The 15931-nt window shown below is 56.5% G+C and overlaps 1 protein-coding gene across 6 annotated transcripts in view; it reads left to right on the top strand.

The window, feature by feature from the left end:
- The window catches only part of Nphp4 (nephrocystin 4), a 98317-nt gene extending 86792 nt beyond the window's left edge, over positions 1–11525 (top strand). For 5 of the 6 annotated variants that reach the window (XM_070037195.1, XM_070037198.1, XM_070037194.1 and 2 more), the window contains 11 exons: positions 1587–1795; positions 2855–3081; positions 3232–3418; positions 4149–4226; positions 6584–6740; positions 7099–7184; positions 7833–7918; positions 9045–9216; positions 9540–9719; positions 10184–10327; positions 10651–11525. In XM_070037195.1, the coding sequence (XP_069893296.1) occupies positions 1587–1795; positions 2855–3081; positions 3232–3418; positions 4149–4226; positions 6584–6740; positions 7099–7184; positions 7833–7918; positions 9045–9216; positions 9540–9719; positions 10184–10327; positions 10651–10791 (1667 nt within the window). In that variant the 3' untranslated portion in view covers positions 10792–11525. The remainder of the gene's footprint in view (positions 1–1586; positions 1796–2854; positions 3082–3231; positions 3419–4148; positions 4227–6583; positions 6741–7098; positions 7185–7832; positions 7919–9044; positions 9217–9539; positions 9720–10183; positions 10328–10650) is intronic. The other variant, XM_070037197.1, reaches the window with a different exon arrangement.
- The last annotated feature ends 4406 nt before the right edge of the window (positions 11526–15931 follow it).

Genomic DNA, 15931 nt, shown 5'->3' with positions numbered 1-15931 from the left:
CTCTACTTCTGGTACTAGAGTTTACATTCAGGACCTAGTGTTATTGCTCAACTTTCTTGTTTCTGGCTGGTGCTCTACCGCTTGATCCATGCTTCTACTTTTGGCTTTTCAGTGTTTCATGGAGGTAAGAGCCTCAGGATTTGTCTGCCAAGGCTGACACTGAACCATGATCCTCAGCTCTCAGCCCCCTAGTAGCTTAGGATTACAGGTGTGAGCCACCAGCACCTGGCACACAATTTTTGAAGCACTTTCTGCCTCTCAGCTAGTATCAGTCTGGAGCTTCAGTGCTGGTCTCTGGGAGGCTGGGAAGCAGCTTGTGCAGAGGTGCTGAGGCCCCACGCTGCCCTCCAGCCGCCTGTGCGGCTGCCCGGCTCCAGCTCCGGCTCCGGCTCCGGCTCCGGCTCCGGCTCCGGCTCCTGGACTAAACCACAGCAGCTCAGACCTGATTCTAGGATGATTCTAGGATTATGCCTGTGTCTGACAAACCAAAATACTCTTCTTAAGTGGTCATTTTAGACATTTTTAAGCCAACTTGAGCCATCTAAAAGCCAATTAAATGGCTTTAAGATGGATTGGCGACAAGATACCTGCAATAGCATGTTTTCTGTGATGGGTGAGGAGTGGTGTGGGGGGGTGCCCACCCCCGTGAGCTTGTCAGCAAGTCCGTGAACATCTGCTGACAGGAGGCAGACCCAGGCCCCGGGAACCTGCGCTGCCATTGGTTTCCTTGGGAAACTTCTGGTGGTGCCTGTGAAGTGAGGGGGACTCAGGTTCTCTCAGTGCCCTGCCTGGGCCAGATGACAGTCAGGGAGCCTCATGTGACAACCGTGACATGGCCTTGTCACTGAGCAGAGTACCATTTGATCTCATCCTGGGAAGGAGGGACAGGTGGCAGCTGTCCCTGTGCCTGTGGCCAGTTCAGCTACTTCTTCCCTGCTGAGTGATTCCCGCTGCATCCAGGGCGTGAGTAGGGCCACTCTCACAGGAGACAGGCCACTCTGATGCTCAGGCCGCCCAGGGGCAGCTGGGGACAGTGTTGAGCCAGGCCTGTCTGAGCCATCTTTGTGTCTGACAGTCAGATAGGCCTCCAGCCCAGGAGCACAACCCCACAGAGACCTTGCACCTAGTTCAATTCCAGGTTCACAATGTCTACACACAGGGTGGATTTGGGGGCCCAAGGTGGTGATGCATCCGGGGGGTTCCCAGCCTGCAGGGGTTCCATGCAGTTTCCCCTGAGCTGAGGACACAGTCCTTGGGGAGGGCGTTCACTGCCCCTTTAAATCCCAAGCACTTGTGCTTTCCCTGGAAACTGATGTGTGGCCTGGTGTACAGAAGGACTGGAATCAGAATGCCTTTGATTTGAGAATTTCCTTCCACCCTGGCGCCCCCCTTTGGGGGAAGGGCTCTGCAGGGGCCAGGCTGCGAGGTTGCTGTCTCCGTCAGTGTCTTGAACCCTGATGATTGGGTCTACAAAAGTCAGATGGGGGAGCTCCATGGCTGGACGGAGTATTTCTGGGGGTTGGTCACTGAGTATACTAGCCAACAGAGGTCACACATCCACTCTGACTCATCCCATGACCTTTCAGCAGGAAAAAAAGTGGTCCAAGCGCAGAAGCTGGCTGACGTGGACAGCGAGCTGGCCGCCATGCTGCTGACCCACGTGCGGGCTGGCCAGAGGTCCCCAGGCGCAGGCTGTGAGGCCGATGCCGTGCGCAGGCGCAAGTTGGAGAGGATGAGGTCTGTGCGCCTGCAGGAGTCCAGAGGGGAGCCCGTGGGCCGCAAGGCAAGCTTGCTGGTAAGGGTCATCACGCGTGACACCAGCCCCAGTCTCTCCACATCCTCCCAGATCCTGGTTTCAGGAGAACAGGAGCCATTCCCTCCACCTAGGCCAGAAGGGTGCACGCCGTGTGGATTGCGGGGTTCTGTGTGCTTACACATGGCCTGGCGGGGCCAGTGACAGCTCCACTGTGCAGAGAGGCTGTGGTAACTTCATGCTCAGGGAGGCCTCCAAGGGGAGGTTGGTGCCCTGCCCCTCCTAGGGGCTGAGAGGCCTGTGTCTCCCTGCAGCATGAAAAGGCCAGAGCATTGGACACTGGAAAGCTGGTGTCAGTCATTTAAGGCAGCATCGCATTTCTCCTCCTTCGCTGAGGTGAAGTGGGAGGCTCTGTGGGCAGCGGCCCCCTTGGCTCTCTTGGCCCCTCCGTGTGGGGAGGCTCTCAGCCCGGCTGAGGGGTCCGGGAGCAGCTGCAGCCTGGGCTTCCTGGCACAGAGGCCGCGTCTTCTGGGCCTCGCTCGTGTGAAGCCGTCTCACTTCTTAACGTAAGACCCATGAGAAAACAAGTGTGTCAGTCCACTGAGTGTCAGGGCCCTCAGCCTCCCTGAGGCTGGGTGTCAGGTCTTGGACCCCATAGGTCCGAGTCTGGACTGGGGCAAACCTCCCCCTCTGTGGACTGTGGTCGCTGGCAGGCTCTTGACACCAGCCTGGGGATCTGCCACGTCTCCAGGCTGTCTTGAGGCCATTTTTTTTCTTTTACTTGAAACTACTGCTTCAGTGTTCCCCACTGCATGCTGTGCTGAAGGGTCCTCTCAGGATCATGCGGGGCAGACCCCCGAGGGGGCAGAGAAAGGATGGGTGCTCTGTGGACCTCCTCGAGGAGGGGGAAGCATCCCTTATTTTCTATTCCAATACCCTGGAGTGTGGGTGGGCCATTCCTTCCAAATCATGTACTCAAAGAAGCGGGGAGAGTGTTTCCAGAAGAAACTTGGAATACTGGGGCACCTGGCCAAGCAAAGCACACCTCTCAGGGAGGAGCGCACCCCTGGCCTGCCCCCAGCTGGGCCTTGGTGTTTGCAGGCCCAGCAGAATGTGCGAGCACAGCACTGCAGGGACCTGCAGGTCATTGACGCCTACCGGGAGCGCACCAAGGCCGAGAGCATCACCAGCGTGCTGAGCCTGGCCATCACCACACGGCACACACTCTATGCCAGCCTGGGCACTGCTGAGTTCTTTGAGTTCGCCCTTAAGAACCCTCATAACACGCAGCACACGGTGACCATCGAGATCGACAACCCCGAACTCAGGTGGGCGCGGCTCTGCCCTGGCCCACTTCTGGGTGAGCAGAGCCACATTTTCAGCCCCATCGACTCCCGTCCCCTCCTCTGAGGCGGTTCTGGGGGGATGTGACTTCCACACACGGCGAGGGTCCTCACTGCCGGTCCCCTCCTCTCTAGCATCATCGTGGACAGTCAGGAGTGGAGGTACTTCAAAGATGCCAGTGGCCTGCACACACCGCTGGAGGAGGACATGTTCCGTCTGCGCGCCGGCCTGGCTCCCCAACTCTACCTGCGCCCCCGGGAGACCGCCCACATCCCCTTCAAGTACCAGAGCTGCTTTGCAGGCCCGCCAGCCCCGGCCCAGGTGCGTGCAGGCACAGGAGGGACTTCTCTTGCTAGCCAGTGGAAGGAGGGGAGCACTTTCCTGTCTTCTCAGCATCTCGTGCTCATCCCCCACCCCCATTTCTGCAGCAGGGGATGGGGGGGATCAATCGCAAATGTCTGCCTGCCCTGCGTGTCACTCCGTGGGTGTTCTGCACCTGTGCTGTACACAGCACCTCAGGTGTTTCTCCCCCACCTGGTGGGTGTCACAGAGGCTATTCTGGCCACTCCTTTTGTGACCCCAGGGAGAGGTCTCTGGTTGGGGGAGCATGCCCTTCTTCCTGCAGTGTGCTCCTTCACTCAGCCAGCCTGAAGTGTTGGGAACACGAGAGCCATGTGCACGTGTGCAGGATGGGGAGCGGCGCTGGCAGATGTTTCATAGGATGAAAACTGTCATGAGGGGCTTCAGGCCTCACCGAGGCTCCCAGGCAATCCACACTGGCTCTGGGTGGGCTGTGGGGTAGCTGAGACCCAGCCTTGGCTTTAGGCAGGGATGGAGATGGTCAGGCAGAGGGAGGGATGGCTCCAGGTCTACCATTCATTGAGCTCACAGCAGCCTTGCTTCTTGCTTGTTGGGTGACGCTGGTCAGTGGTAGCCACAACCCACAGGCTGGCGTGAGAGTAAGTGGGTGAGGCTTTGGCATTGCTAGCCCTTGAGGTCTGAGTGCTGGTCACCCTCTACCTCCTGACCTGCTTGTACAAATCTCTCATAGGCTGAACTGACTGCTGAGAAGGGCACAGACACTGGGTCACCGGGGAAGTGGAGAGCCATGCCCACTAAACACGCCAAGGTAAAGGGAAGAAGACACCCGTTGGTCCCATGGCCTTGGAGCCGTGTGTGTCATTAGCTTGAGGGTTGTCCCTGCCCCCTCTCTGCCTTCTTAGAAGGAAGGGGTTGAACGAGGCAGTGGGGCAAAGACCTTCAAGCACCCTTCCTTCCTGTTCCAGCAGGGTAGTAACTGCCCTGCCAGGCACTGGCATAGTCCACGCGTGGTGCCCAGTATGGACATGACACCTGGCAGCTTGTCACTGTGAGCCCTGGCTCTGGTGCAAAGCCCATGGTCCCAGTGATTTCTGCCCTGCCCCTGAGCATCTCTGGAGCCTGGCACACAGCATTCTCTAGTTGAGTGTGTGTGCCTGTGTATGCGCAAACATGCGCACGCGCGCGCGCGTGTGTGTGTGTGTGTGTGTGCACGTGCGTGTGCAGGCTGGAGACGGAGAAAGAGGTCCTTCCTAGAAGGGGTAGTTAGTGACAGCTGTATTTTTGGGAGGCTTTAGTCAGCTAAGAGAAGGCCAAACAAGATTTCAGATGTCTTAAAAAAAATGTTTTAGGCCAGTCAAAAAAAGATTTCAGATGTCTTCACTTTAAAATAATCTTTATATCAAAATGAGGATCTCTTCATACAGATTTGGGGTTTTAGGGAGAATTCCAGACATTTTATTAGCTTACCCATAGTTCCTTACTGTCAGCCTGTGGGCTTATGGCCCACTTCAGTTTTGCTGTCCAGTGGAAAATGGTAAAGTTTCAGCTCTGTCATTCTTCCAGTGATTCATCTGTAAACAGGAGCTCTTCCTGTCAGCTCTTTGGCTATCCTGAAATATACTTTTGTCCTTTAAGTCAGCAGAAATAGTAGATTCATTCCCTTTGCCAGGTTTCAAAACAGTGAGTTATGGACAACCAATCTCCAAAGACAAGGGTTTTTTTTGGTTTGTTTGTTTGTTTTTTGACACCTCATTATGAACTGGATTTTGTATCTAGATTTCTCATTCCATGGCAGGCATTATTCTTTAGCTGCCTAAACTGCCTTGTCTCTGGCCATTGCCATCTTTCTCAAGTTAACTTCTTTGTCTTTAATTTAAAATAACAATTTCAAGCTTAGAGAAAAATTACAAGAAAATGCAAAAAAATTCTCCGAAGTTGTTTGCCCCCATTTCCTGATGGCAAACATTTCCCCACGTGCCTCACCATTTTCTCTACATATTGGCCTCTGGTTCCTTCCTTCCTTCCTTCCTTCCTTCCTTCCTTCCTTCCTTCCTTCCTTCCTTCCTTCCTTCCTTCTGTCCTTCCTCCCTTCTGTCCTTCCTTCCTTCCTTCCCTTGTGCTCTTCCTTTTCCTTTTTTCTTCTTTCTTCCCTTTTCTTTCTCTCTTCCTTTTCCTTGTTCTTCCTCCCTCCTTCTCTCCTCCCTCCCTTCCTCGCTCCTTCTCCTCCTTCCTTCCTATACTGGAACTCAGGACCTGGGCACTGTCCTTGATCTTTTTCACTCAAGGCTAATGTTCTTACCACTTGAGCCACAGTTCCACTTTTAGCCTTTTTGGTAGTTCATTGGAGATGATAAACATCTTACAAACTTTCCTGTTTGGGTTGGCTTTGAACTGCAATCTTCAGATCTCAGCCTCCTGGATCGCTAGGATTAGATGCATGCGCTCTTGGTGCCTGGCTTATGTATACATATTTTTTTCTGAACAGTTTGAGAGTAAATTATTGACCTAATGCCACTGAACACTGAAACCCAAAGGATCTGTCCAGAGAATTTGCACCCCAAGGACCAGGGCTGTCAGAAATGGTCTTGAGATTTGCTTTCCATAAATGTCCCTCTCTGCTCAGCCTGTCCACATCGGACTCCCAGAAGCCTGGCCAATCCTGGCTGGCTTGCTGCCACTTAGGCTCACCTTGTCTTTGGCTGTGACTAGTGGTTATGCGGTACCCTCAGGCTGCTGGTCTCACTTGCCTGTGACTAGATGCACCCTGTGCGGTGTTTGCTTGTCCTCAGATGCACGCCGCTTCTGGAGCAGGACACATGGCATGGCTTGTACTCAACATCACACGGTGTTGACTTGTCTCCTTCCTGGGGAGGTGATGGGCGGTGGCTCACTGGAGTGCTTTCTGCACACATCCAGGCGTGGGGAGGGAAGCTCTGACTGCCTGTCTAGCCCTTAAGGGGACTGTGCCTTGTTGAAGAGAAGTAGCAGCGGCATGTCCACATGTGAGCTCTGTGCTGGGGCCTGGCTCGGTTGCCCCCTGGGGGTGTGCACGTGCCTTCCCAGCAGTGTCCTGACCGCCTTTTGGGAGTGGAGATGTGGTCCCTGGACGGCCTGAGCTGCCGTGAGCCGCGTGCGTGTCCTGACGCCCAGCACTGCTGCTCACAGGTGGTGTTCCGCGCGAGCGGCGGCAAGCCCATCGCCGTGCTCTGTCTGACTGTGGAGCCCCAGCCCCATGTCGTGGACCAGGTCTTCCGCTTCTACCACCCGGAGCTGACCTTCCTGAAGAAGGCCATCCGCCTGCCGCCACGGCACACGTTGCCAGGCAGGTCCCCCCCGTGTCTCCCGCGTCCCCATGGTGCTGTCACACTGCCATGTGCAGCCTCGTAAGCTAGCATCCCTGTCTTTATCCTGCCTCCCCTGAGGTGGCGGTGAATATTCTGTGGCCAGTTCTACTCCTAATTCATGGCTCTGGCTGCCCGGGTCTGTTCCTGTGCTGGGGACATCTGCTTCCTCCTGATGGCTCAGGAGTGGCCCTTAGAGCCAAGTGATGTCCTTTGGGCCTGATGGCACCACTCCCTGTGGGTGACTTGCCCTCATCCATTGGTGAGGGCCGGTGCTGGGGCCCCCATGCACATGTGCCTTGCTGGGCTGAGGCCACAGTGCCATGTTTCCTGTTCCAGGTGCTCCCGTGGGGATGTTTGGTGAGGAACCCCCGGTGCATGTCCGCTGCAGTGACCCCAATGTCATCTGTGAGACCCAGAACCTGGTATGTCACGTTGACCTGACCACAGACAGACCCTTCCAACCTGTCTGCTGCTGGTGGGCTGGTGGTGGTGTCACTGCCCTTCCCATCCCCCTTTCCCCTCCCTCTCCTCCCTTCTCGCTCTCCTCCATGCCCACCCCACCCCCGCCCGGTGCCTGGCTGTTGCAGCCTTCCCATTTCAAGGTTCAGGCTAAGTGGTTTCTTCTCAGGGTGCTGAGGGGTTATTCTGACATCCTTAGAGGAGCTTCGTGAATGAGTTTTCACTTTTTCTGCTAGCTTATCAGTTCCTTAATCATCTGAATTTAAATTTTAGGCAAGGGCGTAAAGCAAAGTGAATAAAGGGAATGGTAATTAAGACACTTATTAATTACCATTGTGGAAAGGATAACGGCAATAATTGTATTATGACTGGTTAGGAAACGAGATAAAATCTGTAGAATATAATTATTGAAATCAATATAAAATCAAGAAGCTAATGATTTTCTCTTGCAGTGAGCAAAACTGACTGCTGACGAGCACAGAAAAGGAATGCATTCAGTGGGGGGCGGGTCTGCTCCACCTCCCTGGCCTCACACAGCTGCAGGGCCGGGCGGGTAGATGGTGGAGAGTGTGGGTGGCCTTGCAGTGGTATGACCCACAGCTGTTCTGTAGGGCCCCAGAGAGCCACAGGACGTATTTCTGAAGGTGGCCAGTGGACCGAGCCCAGAGATCAAAGACTTCTTCGTCCTCATTTATGCGTAAGCACACAGACCTCTGTGTAGGGAAGGTGGGGAGGAGAGGAACGCTGGGCAGCCTGGGCTCCCACTGTCTCAGGAGACTGGTGACTGCCCTGTGACGTGAGACTCAGACGGGCAGTGGGAGCTCTGGGCCAGCGTCTCCCTGGTAAGGGCTATTCTGCTCTGGGCAGGCTCTCTCCCTCACCAAGCTCTGGGCTGAACTTGGAAGGGCTCTAGCTTGCTCCTCCACAGAATCTGGGGAGTGGCCACCATCCTCTTTATTCCTGAAGACAATGATCAAACCTTTTTTTTTTTTATCCCGTGTATTAGCCTTCTTGTTGCTATGAAAGAGGCTAGACACAAACAACTTAGAGGAAGGAAGGATTTAATTTAGCTCTCAGTTTTAGGGGTTTTGGTCCATCATGGGACCAGGAAGGGACCAGGGTAAGCTGTGGCTTCCGGGATATGCCCCAGTGATCTGTGGTCTCCAACAGGCCCCGCCTTCTACATTTCTCTGCCTCCCAATAATGCCATCATGAGTCTATCAAAGGACCAATCCATTGACAAGGTTAGAGCCCCCAGGAGCTGATCATTTGTAGAAATACACCTAGTTTCCTAGGCAACCTTCAGTCAATAAAATAATAATCTTGATAAGCAAGATCAGTTGTCATGCAGTTAAGCAACCTACTCCCTTTGCTGTTTTCTCGTAGTCCCCTCTTGCAGCCCTTTGGGTCCTGTTGAAACTGGAGCAGGTTGGAGGCTTCCCTGCAGGACCTCTGTGGGTGAGGGTGGGGGAAGCTGTATGCAGGGCTGAGGTCAGTGCGTGTCTGGGTGCTTCTTTGTAACCATCTGCGGATGTCCATCAGCCTGGCCCCGCGTGACCACAGTCTCACTGTGTGCCCACGCTCTGAGGCTCAGCTCATCGTGGTGGCACCATGGGGGCAGAGACAGGTGCTACATAGCCTAAGAGCTTGCTGGGGTGGGAAGATGGCAATCGGGGGGTCAGGTGAGCCGGCCACAGCCTGTCCTTGGCTCCCATCCTCTGCAGCTTGTCCTGGGCGGCCTTCCAGCTCCCTGCCCTCTGGCAGCTGTGGCTGGCTGGCACTGCTGTCCTCAGGACGTGTGCAGACGACTCCTGTCTTTGCAGGGATCCCTGGCTGGCCGTGCCGGTGCAGACCTGGCAGGTCTGCCTTCACTCTCTGCAGCGAGTGGACGTCGCCTGTGTCACGGGCCAGCTCACACGCCTGTCCCTTGTCCTTCGTGGGATGCAGACAGTTAGGAAAGTGAGAGCCTTCACTTCGCACCCCCAGGAACTTAAGGTAGGGCCCTGGGGACCTCAGAGTCTTTGCTGTTCTGAGCCTGCTCCTGTGCATGCAGCCTGCGTTGCATGGGGGTGACAGGTGGCAGCATGGCTCTTATCCATTGAGCTCTCCTGCCCGTGGTCACGTGAGAGGGGAGGGGGCAATGGTGGATCTGGCTCTGGACTGGTGGAGAGGGCTGAGGTTTCCAGTCTGGGCAGCCCCAGGTGAGTGAAGTCAGACCCCAACACCTTGTTGATTTCCAACACCTTGGGATTTCCGGAGCCAGCCAGGCAAGGGGCCCAGGAAAGTCCATGTCTGTGTCCTGACCTCCGTTCTTGCAGACAGACCCCGCTGGAGTCTTTGTGCTGCCGCCTCATGGGGTGCAGGACCTGCACGTTGGTGTCAGGCCGCAGAGAGCTGGCAGTCGCTTCATGCACCTCAACCTGGTCGATGTGGATTACCACCAGCTGGTGGCCTCCTGGCTGGTGTGCCTCTCCTGCCGCCAGCCGCTCATCACCAAGGTCAGTTGGAGGGTCGCATGCAGGCTGAGGGGCAGAGGCACTGCAGGACCTCTGCTGTGACACACACACACACACACACACACACACACACACACACACGCGCACGGCAGGGAGACACCAGTGCCACCTGACTGTGTGACACACACACACACACACACACACACACACACACACACACACACACACACACACACACACACACACACACACACACACACACACACACACACACACACACACACACACACGGCAGGGAGACACCAGTGCCACCTGACTGTGTGACTTGGGCTGCCCAGATGCAGGGCTCTGTGGAACGCTGGGCGGGAAAGTGCTGGTCTAGACGGCCTAACTTCCTGGGGGTCCAGTGTCTGGGGCCATGCTATACAGCTGGGTTCAAGAAGCACCTGCAGGGGATCCCAGGGCTGTGCCCCGCAGGGGCCCCAGAGTCTCCCTGTCCCCCCTAGGCCTTTGAGATCATGATGGCAGCGGGCAAAGGGAAGGGTGCCAATAAGCGCATCACCTACACCAATCCCTACTCCTCTGGGAGGACCTACCACCTGCACAGCAGCCGCCCGGACCTGCTCCAGTTCAAGGAGGACTCCTTCCAGGTAGGGCTGTGCACGGGGGCTGGGCTACACTTCTTCCCCTGGGGATGGTTGGGGCGCCGCAGGGCTAGCACTGCGTTCAGCAGAGGTCCTGCATCCCCGCTGGCTCCCCTGCCTTCTGGGAGGTCCTGTGGGCTCCTCGCAGAACCTCGGCCTGTACATCGTGAGGACCCCCATGGCATGTGGCAGTGCTCACCTCATCTCTCATGGTGTCGCCGGGCCTCAGCGTGGCCCAGGTGCCAAGGCCTGCCTCATGCTTCTAGAAGCTGCTAGAAAGGAGGTGGCAGGCCAGGAGTAGGCACTGGGATCCCAATGCTCCTTTCCAGGTGGGAGGAGGAGAGACCTACACCATTGGCCTGCGGTTCGCGCCGAGTGAAAACCTGGGGCAGGAGGAGATTCTAATTTACATCAACGACCATGAGGACAAAAATGAAGAGACCTTTTGTGTCAAGGTCATCTACCAGTGAGGGCATGGCCAGAGGCAGCTGGTGCCGGTTGCTCGTGTTCTCCCGTATACCCTCCTGGCCATTGCAGCCTCGGCCCCAGGATCCAGTGGAGGGGTTTGGTTGAGGTCATTTTGTAACTCAGCATCTAGGTAAGCCGCTGCCGATGCCAACCCGGCTTGACCAAGTTCCCAGGCGTGACGTGAGCACCAGGGCCCTGGCTCTGCAGCCATGCATCCTGGCCACGTGGGTGCCTCACTCTGCAGCTGCGCATCCCCGCCATGTGTGCACCATGCACACGGACACCTCGCTCTGCAGCCGTGCATCACAGCCACGCGGGCACCACACATGCGGTGCCTTGTTCTGCAGCCACACATTCTGGCCAGGTGGGCACCACACTCTGCAGCCGCACATCCCGGCCATGCGGGCGCCTTGCTCTGCGGCCGTGCATCCCAGCCATGCGGGCGCCACACATGCGATGCCTTGTTCTGCAGCCACACATCTGGCCAGGCGAGCACCCTACTCTGAAGCTGGACATCCTAGCCCCGCAGATGCCTCGCTCTGCAGCCACGCATCCCGGCCATGTGGGCGCCTTGCTCTGCAGCTGTGCATCCCGGCCACGCGGACACCATGGCGCAGAGGTTGCCACCATCTGGAACTTTGTTCTGATCTTCACTTAGCAACATGTATTTTATAAATCAGCCTAAATGATAAGATTATGTTTTTCTCATTGGATTTTGTACGAATATACTATTTATTTGCCATGCAGAGTTTTATGTGGCGTTGTTTCGCATTTTCTAAGTGATTCCCTGAAATGGTTCATTTCTGAGCATTTGCCTGTGTTTTTCCTGTGGATGGAAATTGGCTGAGCCTGCCTGAGCCCCGTGCCCTGTGGAGGCTCCTCAGGCCTGGTGTTGGTTTGGGGGGCTGTGGCCCTAGGGCAGTGAGCGGCTGGCGTGGTTGGAGCAGGAGGGCTCAGCCCCCTTCCTGAGTGGAGGTGCTGGCTGCCTGGGCGGTGGCAGAAAGTGCCTTGATCACAGAAGCGCAGTCGCAGCTGCCTCTGCAGATCTGTGGTACAGATGTGGTCTGCATCTTCAGAGAGCAGTTTCGCACGTGCTGTGTTTCCTCCTGAAGGCTAGAGCCGAAGCTTTCTCTCATGTGCTCGTGAGGGAGCCGGGAGTGGGAGGCCATGAGCGGATTCTGTGCTGCTCTGTGCCTAGGCCAGGCCGGACTCTGCCTTTCCTTCCACCCTGCTCTGGGGTTGCACAGGCAGGCCTAGCAGCCAGCCCTGCTCAGGGAGAGGTTCCTGGAGCCCACAGAAGCCAGATGCCAATTCCCTGAGGCCTGGAGGAGCAACGCAGCCCTCTGCATGGGCACGACGAAGCCTTGGGGTCCATGGGGTCTATCCACGGCTGCGATTTGAGCGGTCATTAGGGATGTGGGCTTGTGCTTCTAAAGCTGTGTCTCCTCCTGGAGGAGACATCCCTGCTGGCTTTGGGAGGCCAGGGCTCTCCTTCCTTAGTCACCTGCTCAGATGCCTGGGCTTGCCCAGGGAGGCCCTCACAGCCCCGGAGGTAAGGAGGGCCAGCAGTGGTGGACATTCTCCCATCTCTGAGTCTAGAGTGGGCAGGATGGGCACTTAACCTCGGGAACCGCCAGGCGTATGGGGCAGATCAACAGCAGGGAGGCCAAGGCCCCAGGGATGGCCACGATGGCCTGTTCCTGTCTATTCCGTGTCTCTTTCACCCAGTGGCTGAATTTCCCATGAGTGCGTGGTGTGCGGCAGAGGCACGCCGGCCACCTGGCCTGTGGTCTGCTGTCACGAAGCCCCCTGCAGTCTGCAAGCCCGTGAAAAGCCGTGCAAGCCGCACTGACTGCAGCCTGCATCCTAACCATGCCGTGCTTAGGCTGCGATTGTGAAGGCCTTGTGTGCCAAATGCCATTTGTCACTTCTTGTCCTGGGGAGGGTGGCAGGGCCCTGCTCAGTCCTCCCAGGGCTGGAAGCCTTAGTGAGATGTATGGCTTGGGGTGATGGCGTGGGAAAGGAGACGAGGCCTTCTGCTTTGGACCCCTGGGTTCTCACACACCAAGCCAGGCACCAGTTACTCAGGCCTGTCATCCTAGCTACTCAGGAGGCTGAGATCCAAGGATCATGGTTTGAAGCCAGCCCAGGCAGGAAAGTCTATGAGACTTGTATCTTTAATTAACCAGCAACAAAACAGCAAAACACTGGAAGTGGAGCTGTGGCTCAAGTGGTTGAGCACTGGCCTTGAGTGAAAAAGCTAATGACCTCGGATGCTTGCTTCCTGGACTTGACTCCAGAGCCCCCATCCCCCGCCCTGGGACACCGGCACACAGGAATGCCCAACAAGCTGCAGCCAAGTTGCCCACTCAGCTTCTGCCTACTGAAAGATGCCATGACCTCAAGGCCTTGTGGCCGCCCTCTGCCCTTGCGCTTCTTCCCCTTTCCAAATGCTGCTTGGCTGGGGACACCATCCGTCCTGCAGAGGTGTTTCCTTCCTGGCCAGGTGAGTTCATTCTAGAATATTCCCTAGAGGTGGCTCCCCCTGGAGGCCTTGGTCCATAGAAAGCATCTCTGGGGTTCCTAGTGCTGGTCTGTGGGGACGGCTGAGATGAGTGCCATCTGGTGCCCCCTCTCTCGGGATCAGCATGTGCCTTGCAGGCTGAAGGGCACACAATACCCACGGGGCCCAGGGAGGCCCGATGGCCCACAAGGGGAAAGGGCTAGGCTTCGGCAAGAGAAACACCAGCCGAAGCCATCGGTGGAAGCCACACCCCCACCCATCTCACTCCCATCTTTATCCTGCCTGTTCTAGTGGGCAGATGGCTCTTCCTCCAGGACCTGGCCTGGCCAGTAGGACCCAAACCAAGACATGTGAGCACAGGGCATTCTTTGGGGCAACACCACGCTGCAGGATGTTGGGGTAGGGTGTGAAGAGGGGACATCTGGCTTAGAAAGTGGGAGAGTGGCCAGGAACAGGACAGAGGGCTGGGCTGGGGCAGCAGGAGGCTCCTGGGCTGGGCTGGGGGCTGGGGTGGGTAAGTGCATGTCTGGAACTCCCTTGGCCACAGTCCCTGGCCTCTCCATCAGAAGAGTCCAGTCCTCAAAGAGGGGACGGTGCCAGGGTCACCTCCTGCCCACCCTGGACCAGGTGGAGCTCCTCATGCAGAGGCTGTGGCCGCATGCTGGGCGTGGTGCCCTGCTCAGGCTGCTGTGCCCACTTCTGGCTGGGCCTCTGTTGGGCATGGCACTGGGTGTCCCTTTGCCCCTTTTCGTGAATAGGTAGGTATCTGTCTGGTGGGACTGTAGGGCTGGCAGGAAGCCTAGGTCAAGTCCCCCCATTCTCTGGGTTGCAGAGGGCCGGTCTTCATTTTTTTCTGAACCCAAAGTGTACCGTGCCAGCCACAGATGGCTTGGAATTTCTGGGGAGCTTGTGAGCCCGGCGATTTACGTGATAAAACCAGGCTGCACCTTGCTGGATGGCAGATAAGCTGGAGGCTCAGTCCCTCACCCCGCAAAGCCTTGTTTCTCTGGAGCCTGTGCTATTGTTTTGATCAAGGGCATTTCCAGCAGTTATTTTATTTCTTCCTTCCCACTCTATTTAACTAAAAGGAGTCACATGAAAGCCAGAGAAGAGCTTTACCCTCTCACGCTCGATAGTGTTTTAAGGCTGTTTGTCTCTATTTGGAAAAAAAGAAATTAAGATGCTTTAAAAATTGTTCCTTCAGGCTCCAAGAAGCTAGAGACACAGCCAGCGGATTCCCTAACTCCCCCTTCCTCTGGTGACTTGATCCCATGGGGACAGGCAGGGCATGGGTCGCAGTGTAGCAGGGCTGGATCAGAGCAGAGGACTGCCCTGCCCTGGGGTGGTTGGAGAGATGGGTGGGCAGATACAGGACGCCCCACCTTCCTCCCTATGAAGGGGCCAGAGCCCCACCTCCGGCTGAAACCTTGTTAGGAGAGACCTGTCACGGGATTCCCCCATCTTCCTGATTCCCAGGCCCGAAGCAAAGCCATGTTGGAACCTAACCTTGGAGGCCTCGCAGAACCCGGGCTCCCCAATTTGGAACGGCTACTGAGTTTCCACTGAAGCTGTCACTGGAAGCCTTCCAAGGAGAAGGGGTGGCTGAGGAGCAGTCCCTGCTGTCCTGGGGTACAGTGTCACCTTCAAGCTCAAGTCCATACCCTGAACTTGGGGGGTAAGGCTTTTGCAGGCATCCCAAGTGCGGGCTGACTTTGGAGCAGGGCAGTCCTGCTATCATGGAGTATCCTTACTTGGGCAGGGACGCAGAGCAAACTGCTATGTGACAACAAAGGCATTGGCAGCTGCAAGCTAAGGATGGCTGTGGCCGCCCAGAGAGCTAGGACAGAGGCCAGGCCTCTTCCTCAGCCGAGCAGGAGCCAGCCCCACACCCTTGACCTTGGACTGCTGGTGTCCAGAACTGTGGGAAACTTAAGTTTCTTTAAGCCACCTATGGCTTCAAGCAGCCTCTGGATCCATTGCTGCTCTGCCCGAGGCCTGCTGGAGCATCGTGCCCCTGATGAGAGCCCTTGTGAGTCTGGGGCAGTGATATCCCAGGAAGCCACCGCCACCCTGCCATGCATGGCCATGCGTCACCCGAGTCCTGTGAGGGTACTACCCGATACACTGGCCTGCCTGCCTGCCTGCCGGCCCTGGGCACGCCGCCTGCTGCCTACTGTGTTTTGCTCACATGTTGATTTCCTTGTTGAGAATGACGGGTTATTAACTTTGCACCTTACAAAATGCACTAAGCTTGAACTCTTTCCAACTCACTTCCCCAGCTTGTACCGGACCCCTGGCCTTGGCACCCTGGCCCAGCGGCGGCGTGATCTTGGCCTGCCCTTGACTTCCTCAACCTGAGAGACAGCAGAAGAGCATCAACCCCTCCCGGGTGAGAGCATGTGTTGCAAGGCTGCAGCTGAGCAAGTACTTTCTCAGGAAGTGCTGGAGGCTACTGGCTCCTGCTTCCGGCCTCCTGATGCTCAGCCATGGGTGGCCTAGCCCTCCCGTCCTGCCATCCAGCTGCCCCTGGGCCCATGGAGGTGGGAGTTCCGACCTCCTTGAGTCCACAACCTTCTTCCTGGGGGCTCGAGTGTGGTTTCTCCCATCCTTGTACACGG

Source organism: Dipodomys merriami, unplaced genomic scaffold (assembly GCF_024711535.1).
Source record: "Dipodomys merriami isolate MVZ:Mamm:240054 unplaced genomic scaffold, mDipMer1.0.p SCAF_28, whole genome shotgun sequence".
NCBI lineage: Eukaryota > Metazoa > Chordata > Mammalia > Rodentia > Heteromyidae > Dipodomys > Dipodomys merriami.
The sequence above is the reverse complement of the archived record's forward strand: the minus strand, read 5'-3'. Positions and strand labels throughout refer to the sequence as shown.